Raw genomic sequence first — 11,256 nt, 5'->3', positions numbered from 1 at the left:
TAAGCTAAGCAAAGCACAGGGACCGCGGTTCAATCCCCCAGCACCACATGCCAGCCAGCCCCGCCCCCTGGTGGGCTGAGCTGGCCATACACACACACACAATAAATAAATAAATAAATAATTTAAAAAAAAAATCATTTGTGGGGCAGGGGTTGTAGCTCCATGGTAGAGTCCTAACATGTATGAGGCTCTGGGCTCTATCCCCAGTACTATTTTTAAAAAAAATTCCTTTGAGCCTTGGAATAAAGGTACATTTTTCTAGAAATCATTTGACTTTTCTTCTGCCTTCTGTCGTAAACTAAAATTTGACATTTACCAACACCCAAGCCCACTGAAAAGTCAGTTTAAGGTTTTTCTTTGCTGGAACAATGTCTAAACCCCAGGACTTCACTTAGCCTGGAGCTTTTGTTGTACCTGAGTTCTTTTCCTTTGCTTTCCTCTAAAAGCTTGTGGCTTTCTAGTTTATGTTTAGGTCTCTGTGCTCAGATGAATCTTTGTGTTTGAGGGACGTAAGAATCAATACAAAAGTCTAGATCTTTTTTGTTTTGTGATACCAGGAATTGAACTCAGGACCTTGCACTTGCCAGGCAAGTGCTTATCCTACTGCGCTATCTCCCCAGCCCCCAAATCCAGACCTTCCAGTACCATTTGCTTCAGACTTCAGATAGGCAGAGATGTCAGGAAGTGGTGGCCACATGGAGCTGAGGTTCAGGGGAGGTCAGTGCTAGGGATACAGAGGGGGCCCATCTACTCCCTACCCCCCAAGCAGCAGGGGCAGAGCAGGCAGTCTCAGCCTCGTGGGTGACCCAGTTTTCTACCCCCAGCCCCAGTCACCGCTCCCTGACGTGCTGGTCTGGATGCTCAGTGGGCAGCGCCGTGTGGCCTGTGTTCGGATCCCTGCCCAGGACGTGCTATTCTCTGTGGTGGAGGAGGAGCGTGGCCGGGACTGTGGGAAGATCCAGAGTCTGCTGCTCATGGTGAGTGGGGCCAGGGGGAGGGTGCTGAGCATGCGGAGAGGCTTCTTGTCCCTACCAAGAGCTTCCTGATTCTGGGGATGGGGAGATGGCTCAGTAGGGGCTGGGGAGATGGCTCAGTAGAATAAGTGTTTGCCTGGCAAGCGCAAGGGCCTGAGTTCAATCCCTGGTTCCACCAAAATAGGTAAATAAATAAATAAATAAATACTAAAAAAAAAAAAAAAAAAAGCCAAAATGTGGTTGTAGTTTTGCCCAGGTCAGCTTAGAAGGGAGATAGATAAACAGCAAAGTCATTAGCTCTGGGCTTGCGCCGGCCTTTTTGCTGACTAGGCTCTGCCACATGGGTAGAACCATGAAAATGAGAAAAGATTAGGCATTTACCTGGATTGCTGATTTGTAGGCAACATATTTCTGATGAGATTCACTGAAGATGTTAAAAGGGGTCCCCAGTGGTGAGAAGCTGTGTTGCTCGGTCTGGGACATGGGATGTTAAATGTGTTAGGAAAGGGGAGAGTGTAGTTTTAGGGTTGTGTTGTATTGTGTTGTGTATGGGATGTGTTAACGAGGTCAGGGCAGTAGGTATAAGGGACAGGTTCAGGGACGAAGGGCATGAAGGAGACTGCAGAGGTAGAAGCAAAGGGACTGTCCTTTGGGGTACAACCTGACATTAAGAGGGTATACCTTGGGGCAGCAGGAGTGTGGGTTCTAGCTGGGGAAAGGATGGGAGGGTTTGGGCCCTAGCATGCCCTCTTCTACACAGGCACCCGGGGCAGCCCCTGGGGAGGTTTGTGCCAAGCTCGAGCTCTTCCTGTGGCTGGGGCTAGGCAAACAAGCCAAGGCCTGCACCTCTGAGCTGCCCCCCAACCTGCTGCCTGAGCCCTCAGCCGGGCTGCCCCACAGCCTGTCCCGGGACGGTGAGCACAGAGGGTGGGCGGGGGGGCACAGCCTTCCTTGCCACTTGCCCATGGTGAGCACTCATGAGTCAGGGCACCTAAACACTTCTCCAAGAAAGCATGGCCCCTGCCCTCCCCCTCCCCAGATTTTAGTTACTTCCAGCTCCGGGCTCACCTGTACCAGGCCCGAGGTGTCTTGGCAGCAGATGACACTGGCCTCTCGGATCCCTTTGCACGAGTGCTCATCTCCACCCAGTGCCAGACCACACGGGTGAGTGGCATGGGTGAAGGGGCTGGAAGACACGGTAAGGGGGACCGCTCGGATCTAGGGCACGGAGGCAAAGCGGAGGTCTTGGGGGAAGAGTTGCTTGCTGGGCTGAATTTAGGACTCGGCCCTGAGGGTGGAAGATGACACTTGGGAAAGACCGCGGCTGGCCAGGGTGGCCCAGCACTGATTGCTGTCGCTTCCATCCTTGCTCCTGGCGAGAGGCACAGCTGCTGCAAATCTCACCAGAGCAGGACTGCTCCCCTGACCACGCGCAGTGTCGCCTCTCACCCCTGCTGCTGTCCCTTTCTCTACCCAAAGGTCCTGGAGCAGACCCTGAGCCCCCTGTGGGATGAACTCTTGGTGTTCGAGCAGCTGATTGTGGATGGGAGGCGGGAGCACCTGCAGCAGGAGCCTCCGCTAGTGGTCATCAGCGTCTTTGACCACAATAAGTTTGTGAGTGTAGCCTAGCCCCAGCCAGGCTCCAGGTCTGGACCCTACTTCCTTGAGGCCCCTCCTTTGGCTCCTTCTGTCTTTACCACCCTGCTTTCCACAGGGCCCTGCTGTGTTCCTGGGCAGGGCACTGGCTGCCCCAAGGGTGAAGCTGACTGAAGACCCTTACCAGCGCCCCGAGCTGCAGTTCTTCCCTCTGAAAAAGGGACTCCAAGCAGCTGGGGAGCTCATTGCCACCTTTGAACTTATTGAGCTGGACTACGGTGGCCAACTGGAGGTCAGAATCCCACATTCTGGTAGTACCAGACTTGTTACTCATCAGGCTCCCACCCTCCCTGAGCATGGCTGTTTTCTGAGGCCCCCACCCCAACGTCTCTGCCTTGCCTGGTTCATGTCTGTGCCTCACATATGTCCCTTTCCCAAGCGCAGCTTCTGCGTTTGGCCTGATTTTCTTTGACCTCTGACCTTTCCCCTGTAGCTCACAGTTCCTAGTGATGTAGAGCCCCAAGATCTGACAGCCCTGATGGAGCCCCTGTCTGGACGCCTGTCCCTACCACCCAGTGTGCGCCCAGTGCTCAGGGAGTTCCGCATTGAGGTAACGCTGTGCACCCTGAGCCCCTCATTCCCTTGCACCAGGCGGCCTCTTGTTGGGTGCAGACCCTTGAGTCCCCCCAACTTTATGACTCCCTAGGTGCTGTTCTGGGGCTTGAGGGGCCTTGGTCGTGTACACCTGTTTGAGGTGGAGCAGCCCCAAGTTGTGCTGGAAGTGGCCGGGAAACGTGTAGAGTCAGAGGTTCTAGCCAGCTATCGTGACAGCCCCAACTTCAGCGAGCTCGTCAGGCATTTGACAGTGGTGAGGCAGGGGCTGGGGGCAAGGCACGATGAGCGGGGAGGTAGAAGAGGGTGGTGGACAGTGACTGTCTAGCAGTTGTCTCAGACTATCAAGAGCCACATAGTGAATAAGGCTCCATGGGTCACACAGTCTCAGGTGCGGCCATTCATCCCTGCCACTGTGGTATGGCAACAGCCACAGACAATGTGCAAATGAATCCCTGACTATTAAATGAAACTGCATTTACAAAAATCGGTAGGGTGCTGGACATGGTGGTGCAGGCCTGTAATCTTAGCATTCTGTGAGGCTGAAACAGGAGGATTGCAAGTTCTAGTCCATGCAGGGCAATTTAGCAAGATCCTGTCTCAGAATGAAAGATTAGAAAAAGGATTAGAAATGTATCTTAGTGGGAAGGCCTTGAATTCAATCCCCTGTACACACAGACACACAGACACACAGACACAGACACACACACACACACACACACACACACACACACACACACCATGAGCTCTGTGTTACTCTGTGGCCTGGCCATGCCACTCTTCGTTCTACTGAATGAGTGGATCAGACATTTGTCCTGAGATGCACGCCAAGGGCTGAGAAGAACATTACATTGTGTCACCTGTAATCACCATTTCAGCTAAATTTTGGCAATGCTGCTCTGGATCTCATTACATAACTTGTATCATGTGAGCTTCAGTTTCTCTGTGCACCACAGGGGAAGAGAGATGAAAAACGAGGCCTGGGAGACACACGCTGGGTGCTGCTCTTGTGTTGAGTGGAGCACCTCCCATAGATGCCACTAGGTTCAGTTGCTTGCTGATGTCATCCAACCCCTTGATGGTTTTCTCCTTTACTGAGAATAGGACATGGAAGTCTCCACTTCCATTGTTTTTTAGGGGTGCGGGGGTTGATTTTTTTGAGACAGGGACCCACTTTTAGCTGGCCTTAAATTCACCTATGTAGCCCAAACTGGCCTTAAACTCACAGAGATCCTCTTGTCTCAGCCTTCCCAACACTGGAATTACAGGAGTGTGCTACCACACCCAGTTTGCCACCACACTTGGTTTCAGGCTGGCATGGCATGCTGGGGATTCTGGGGCTGGCATGGCATGCAGTACCGGGGATCAAACTCCGGACCTTGTGCTTGCCAGTCAGGCACTTAGACCACTGAACTATCTCCCCAGCTCCTACCTTTATTCTTGAGTTGTCTGCTTTTTGTTTCTCCTTCAACTCTGTTACTGTGTGTGTGTGTGTGTGCGCGCGCGCATGCACATGCATGTGGTGCTGGGGATGGAATCCAGTGCATGTGCTAAGCTCCAAAGTGTTTGTGTATTATTTGATACTTAGAACAATCTCTTGAGTTTTGGACTTTGTTTCTTTTGTAGCTGGGACATACAGTCAGAAAGCAGTGACCCAGCAGAGACACACAGTGAGGCAGCGGCAGTGCTGGGCCCACAGCGAAGTGTAGATGTGTTGTCCCCGTCTTTGTTTCTTCCCCAGGTCTTTCCAGACACTGCTCCTCTTTCCCTACCCTAGGACTTGCCGGAGCAGCCCTACCTGCAGCCTCCACTCAGCATCTGGGTGATTGAGCACCGGGCCTTTGGTCGCACGGTCCTTGTGGGCTCCCACACTGTCCCCCACATGCTGCGGTTCATACTCCATGGAAACGAGGATCCCCTAGAGGAGGAAGGAGCAGAGGAAGAGACAGAGGACTTGGAGCCCAAGGGACCTCCAGGTTAGGGGCCTTCCCCTGAGGGGCTACCAGCCAGAAGTCCTTCTGGTTCCTGGGCACCCTCCATGAGGCATCACCTGACCTCATGGTATCAATCCCCCTCCCAGGACCAAAATCCTTGGATCCCTTCCTGGCCGATGCTGGGCTATCAAGACGGCTCCTGAAGGTGAGGCACTATGTGAGAAGGGCACAGAAGAGATTGGCAGGGCCTGGGGTGGTGCTGGGTTACAGTGCCCGAGATCTTATCCCCTCAGGCTCCTCTGAAGAAGCTCAGCCTAGGAGGCCTCCTGAGTCAAGGCCCAGAGTTGGAGGAGGACATCCCAGACCCAGAAGAGCTCGACTGGTGGTCCAAGTACTATGCTTCCCTGCAGGAGCTGCAGGCACAGGTGGGGCACAGGATGGTCCAGGGGGTGGGAGTAGCAGGCAAAAGGCAAGAAGAGTGATCTCATCGTATGGGAGCACTGTAGTTTTACAGAACTCTTCAGTACAATCAGCCATACTCATCTTTATCACAGTTTAGGAGCTGGGGTTTTTAGCTCCATTATCTGGGGCCCTGTTGTCTAACAGAAATATAGCACAAGCCACATGTGTAATTTTAACTTTTTAGTGGTCATGTTAAAAATAAGTAAAAGAGGGCCTGGGAGATGGCTCAGTAGGATAAGCGCTTGACTGGCAAACGCAAGGATCTGAGTTCACTCCCCGGTTCCGCCAAAAAAAAAAAAAAGTAAAAGGAGGCCAGGCATGGTGGCACATGCCTTTAATTCCAGCCCTCAGGAGGCTGAGGCAGGAAGATCATTGTAAGTTCAAGACTGGGCTACAAAGTGAGTTCAACAACAGCCTGAACTGCATAGTGAGACCCTGTCTCACTAAATAAATAAATAAATGTGAGATTATTTTAATATGTTTTATTTAACATTATTGCCACAAAGAATCACCATAAGGATTCATCAGGAGATATCTTATGTTCTTAGGATATAGTGAGCTTTTAGAATTTAGAGAGTGCATTTTGTCCTTACAGCATTAGCCATATCCCAACGGCTCAGGAGCTACTGACTGGCTACTGTCTGAGACGCAGGGTTAGGAGGTAATACAGGCTTAGAAAACAAGTGGCTTACGCAGCAGGAACCTGAACTAAAGGTTCCCAACTCAGTGTGTAGAAACAGGGCAGACTTCACTAAGGATGTCAAGGGTGGGGAGGACTCTCTTATCTGCCCTTTGATTTCAGCCCAACTTGGATGAGGATGAAATGGATGATCCTGGAGACTTAGGTAAGAGGTTTGCTTTGTCTGGCCCTACACTCTGCACCCACACGTCTCTGCTCTGGGGCAGTCCTGCTGTTTCCAGACAGCCTCAACCTCACTTCTGCAGATGGGGAGGCCCGGGACCAGGGTGAGGCTGAAGCCGTGGAAGGCACTGGATCTCGGAAAAAAGCAGTTGCTACCCTGAAGGTGATGGAGTGCTGGGAGATGGGACTCTGTCTGGATCCTGCGTGTGGCACTGTGACTGAAGCCCCTGCCTTTCAGATCTACAACAGCTCCCTGGAGGAAGCCTTTCACTACTTTGAAGACTGGCTGAACGTGTTCCCGCTGTACAGAGGGCAAGGGGGGCAGGGTGGGGATGGAGAGGAAGAGGGGTCCGGATACTTTGTGGGCAAGTTCAAGGTATGTTTGGGGAAGGAAAAGGGGCCCAGGGAGCACAGGCAGAGATTTAGGAGGAAAACTCTTATCGGAGCCTTTTATGTCTCCCTCCATCCCAGGGTTCCTTCCTCATTTACCCGGAGTCAGAGGCAGTGTCCTTTTCTGAGCCCCAGATCTCCCGGGGGATCCCTCAGAACCGGCCCATCAAGCTCCTGGTCAGAGTGTATGTTGTAAAGGTGAGTGTCTGTCCTGCCAGCAAATCTGCAACACCAGCAAAGGTGATGAACATGAAATCTACAGAACGAGGCTGTAGAAGGCATCTTGGGGACCACAGAGCCCAACATGATCATTTTTCAGATAGGAAGTCTGAGACACAAAGTTAGAAGACTCCCCCAGGGTTCCAATGCTTGGTGATGGCAGACCTAGAATTTAGAGTAGGACTCCTGATCCCTTGGTCACTGTTCTGCTCCAGCAGGGTGGGAAGTGTCACTCTGGATCTCAAGCTGCAGGGTGGGTCATTTCCCAAGGACATCCTCACTTTGGGCAGAGATCAGCAGGGGCCTTACATTATCTGGAAAGTATCTCAGAGAGTAATGGGGATTCAGTGGGTTGTTCTGCGGCCTGACTCCTTGTCACCAGAGTGGATGGTGTACTTCTGTCTGGCTTACATATAGGGAAGACATCACTGGAGAAACATTCTAAGGTACCATTCTATCATAATCCATGATTCCTAGTGCATCAACTTGGTAATGGAAATCATCGAGATCTTTTGTTTTTAGCAGAATGGTAGGCTGGGTGGTCTAGGCAAATTCTTTTTGGAAGCTATCTAGGAGATGTTACGTAAATTGTCTTAAATGAATGCTATGCTTATGCTGAGGTCCTGATGTGCTAAGGCCCTATGTTCAGTCTGCAGCACAAGTAAGTAAGGAAGGCCAGTCATAGTGGTGTATGCCTGTAATTCCAGTATTCAGGAGGGGTTGAAGCAGGAGAATCCTTGTGAGTTCGAGACCAGCCAAGGCTACAAAGTGAGCTGCAGGCTAGACTAAACTGCATAGCAAGACCTGTCTCAAAAAGATAAAAATAAATAAATAAATAAAAATAAATAAATAAATAAGAAGGGAGGAAAGAAGGACTAAGGTATGCCTATAATCCCAGCAATCCTGAGGCTGAGGCAAGAAGATTGCCATGAGTTTGAGGCCAGTGCAGGCTCTGAAGTGAGTTCAAAGCCAGCCTGCATTACATAGTGGACCTTGTTTTGAGAGACAGAGTGAAAGAAAGACAGAGAGACTAATTAATGCTAAGATCTATTAATACTAAGCTCATAAGAAAGTAAAATCCCAACCTTCCCCAAATGAAGAAGGAATAAGAATCCCAAGTGGAAGATGAACCCTAAAAACTCAGGTTGTCTTGAGCCAGAATCATGATTCTTGCATGAACCTTGGTGGGCAAGAAAAGGTAGGATAAGCATGCTGGCCCAGCCTTTCCTGGTGAGGAAAATAGAAAAAAAAATCTTTTTTAAAAAATTAACTTTGGGGCTGGAGAGATAGCTCAGTAGAATAAGTGCTTGCCTGGCAAGCATAAGAGCCTGAGTTCAATCCCCGGTTCTGCAAAAAAAAAAAAATAAAAATAAATAAATAAATAAATAAATAAATAAATAAAATTATTGGGCTGGGGAGATAGCTCAGTGGCATAAGTACCTCCCTGGCAAGTGCAAGGTCCTGAGTTTGATCCCCGGTACTACTGCTATTACTACTACTACTAATTAGTAATAATTTCTTGGTATACTTTGATATACATAGTAATCACATTTATTGTAAAAAAATTGTACCTGTACATAATGTGTCTGGATTCTTTTTTCTCCATTCCCCTCTCCTGCTGTCAACCCTTCTTCTTCTCTTGATTTACAAAAGCTTTGTTTTTATTTTTCTTTTCCCTTTTTTTTTTTGTGTGTGTGTGTGCTGGGAATTCAGTTTAGGACCTCATGCTTAGCAGGCAGGCACTGTGCCACTGAGCTGTATCCGCAGCTCCTTTTGCCCTTCTATTTTATTTTTTTTCCCCTTTAGAAAAATTCTTCTCTTCCTGGGGAATTTATTATAGAGTTTTGTCCTTACTTTGAATTAAGACTTGAATTTATACTACAGTGTTGCATCAATTCATGAATACTTTTATTTGTAAATAATTTCTTTTACAAACAGAAGCATTTGGAAAAATTTTGCTTTTGTTTGCAAACACTATAACAGATGACAAACATGACTGTGGCCATCTTTTTTGCATAAACACGAATATGGTCATTTTTCCCAAACTGTGGAATGAATTAAGTTCATGAACTGAGGTATCACCGTATTTGTTTAGAATACAAAATAAATTGTCCAGAAAACTAAACACTGAGAAATTAGCTTGAAGTGATCACAGTTTCCATAGATTTTAAGAATCAAATGTGGGTTCACAATGCAAAATTATAAAATATATAAGAAAATAATCAGAAAAATTGTCAAAAGAAACAACACAAAGGAGAGTTAGATATCTAATACTTTATATGTTAGAATTTTCAAATATTAAAATGCAAAAAGTGTTTAAAGTGATACACAAGCAGAAAGTAAGATGCTGTCACAAGGGACTGAGGCTGTGGGCTGGGGAGATAGCTCAGTGGTCTAAGCGCCTGCCTGGAAAGCACAAGGACCGGGCTTCAATCCTCAGTAGTGCATGTTGTGCCAGCCAGGGATGGTGGTGCACACCTGTGATCCCAGAGCTGAGGAGGCTGACGCAGGAGGATTACTACAACTCTGAGCTGCGTAATGAGACCCTGTACCAAATAAATTTAAAAAAAAATTTAAAAATATTTAAAACAAAACAAAACAAGTGACCAAGACTGGATGTGGTGGCGCAGGCCTATAATTCCAGCACTCTGGGAGGCTGAGGCAAGGGGATCGCAAGTTCAAGCCCAGACTGGGCAATTTGACAATTTAGCAGTTTAGTAAGACCCTGTCTAGAATACACTTTTTTTTTTTCTTGTGGAACCAGGGATTGAACTCAAGCCCTTACGTTTGCCAGGGAAGCGCTTATTCCACTGAGCCATCTCCCCGGTCCCCACATTTTTTTAAAGGACTAGCAATGTAGCCAAGTGTGAAAGCCCTGGTTCAACCCCTAGTACCCAACTCCCACCAAAAGATCATGATAAAGAAAATCTTTTTAGTGCCCAGGTATAGAAGAATGAATGAATAAACTATATGTCTGCACAACGAAGTACTACATAGTGTTAAAAAGGAATAAGGAAAACCACTATGGTCTGAAGCAATTTCCAGAATATACTGTAAAGTGAAAAAAGCAAAGTGCAGAAGAATGTATAGTATTCTACCCTCTGAGTTAAGAAAAAAGATATAAGAAAATATATGAGCAACAAAAGTACAGGAAGAATTAGTTAGAAACTTAGAGACTGGTTCCTAGAAGGGAGAGTGGCAAAGAAGTGGAATGATTAGAGTAGCAGGAATAAAGTGACAGTTCTCAGAGCCTGAATGCTCCTTGGCTTAGGCATGCACGCTGATAATGCTGCAATTTGAAAGTATTGTAAATGCATTTAAACTACTTAATCTACCAAACATCACAGTCTAGCAGCACAGCACACAGCAGAATGTTGGCTGTATCCTTTATGGTTATGTGGTAGCTCACAGGGAGCTCTGGTCTCACAAGAGAAAGACCTAAGGATTATCCCAGAAAAAAATCAAAAGCCAAGGGCTGGCGAGATAGTTCAGCAGACTAAACACCTGCTTAGGCAAGCACAGGGACCAGGGTTCAAACACCGGCACCACATGCCACCCTTCTGAGCCCTCCGGGGGTGGCGAGCATGTTGAGCCAGCCACCAAGACTGGGCATGATGGTGCAGGCCTGCAATCCCAGCTCTGGGGAGGCTGAAAATGGGAGGATCATTATGAGTTTGAGCTGCGTATTGAGACCCTGTACCAAATACATTAAAAAAGAAAAAATTCCAAAATTGGAAGTATGATTTCTGCTGAATGCATATGCTTTCATACCAGTATAAGGTAAAAAAAGTTTAAGTCTATCAGCTATAGTCAGGTATAGGAAGAGATGGGAGAGTTATTCTGGTGGCTTCCCAGGGTAGAGAGCATTAGAGAGCATTCTAACAGAAAGAACCAGTCTAGGTGAGGCCGTGCTTAGAACTGGATGACAAGAGGACAAGGTGGGTGCAGTAGAACGAGGGCAGAAGAGGGAGTTTTAGAAGTTTTCAGGGAAATATACACGCACTGGGGAAAAGCACTGATCATGTCACGGCTTGTTTGCTGGTCATTCTGTCCTGACTTAAGCAGGAAGCCATCAGAAGGTTCTAAGTAAAGGATGTTATTTAGGGGGCCGGGGAGCTGGCTCAGCAAATAAGTGCTTGCCTGGCAAGTGCAAAAGTGCAAGGGCCTGAGTTCAATCCCTGGTTCTGCAAAAAAAAAAAAAAAAAAG

At 48.0% G+C, this 11,256-nt stretch overlaps 1 protein-coding gene across 2 annotated transcripts in view; it reads left to right on the top strand.

Moving 5' to 3' along the window:
• Fer1l4 (fer-1-like protein 4) overlaps positions 1-11,256 on the top strand; it is a 48,753-nt gene that overhangs the window by 22,243 nt on the left and 15,254 nt on the right. Inside the window, exons 22-35 of one of the 2 annotated variants that reach the window (XM_023714921.1) lie at positions 825-977; positions 1,735-1,888; positions 2,014-2,138; positions 2,454-2,588; positions 2,689-2,862; positions 3,064-3,180; positions 3,277-3,438; positions 4,960-5,158; positions 5,263-5,321; positions 5,410-5,541; positions 6,381-6,423; positions 6,524-6,603; positions 6,679-6,816; positions 6,912-7,028. In XM_023714921.1, the coding sequence (XP_023570689.1) occupies positions 825-977; positions 1,735-1,888; positions 2,014-2,138; positions 2,454-2,588; positions 2,689-2,862; positions 3,064-3,180; positions 3,277-3,438; positions 4,960-5,158; positions 5,263-5,321; positions 5,410-5,541; positions 6,381-6,423; positions 6,524-6,603; positions 6,679-6,816; positions 6,912-7,028 (1,788 nt within the window). The remainder of the gene's footprint in view (positions 1-824; positions 978-1,734; positions 1,889-2,013; positions 2,139-2,453; positions 2,589-2,688; positions 2,863-3,063; positions 3,181-3,276; positions 3,439-4,959; positions 5,159-5,262; positions 5,322-5,409; positions 5,542-6,380; positions 6,424-6,523; positions 6,604-6,678; positions 6,817-6,911; positions 7,029-11,256) is intronic. The other variant, XM_023714923.1, reaches the window with a different exon arrangement.

Source organism: Octodon degus, unplaced genomic scaffold, assembly GCF_000260255.1.
Source record: "Octodon degus isolate 3935 unplaced genomic scaffold, OctDeg1.0 scaffold00037, whole genome shotgun sequence".
Taxonomy (NCBI): Eukaryota; Metazoa; Chordata; class Mammalia; order Rodentia; family Octodontidae; genus Octodon; species Octodon degus.
This window is presented reverse-complemented; position numbering and strand designations above follow the sequence as displayed.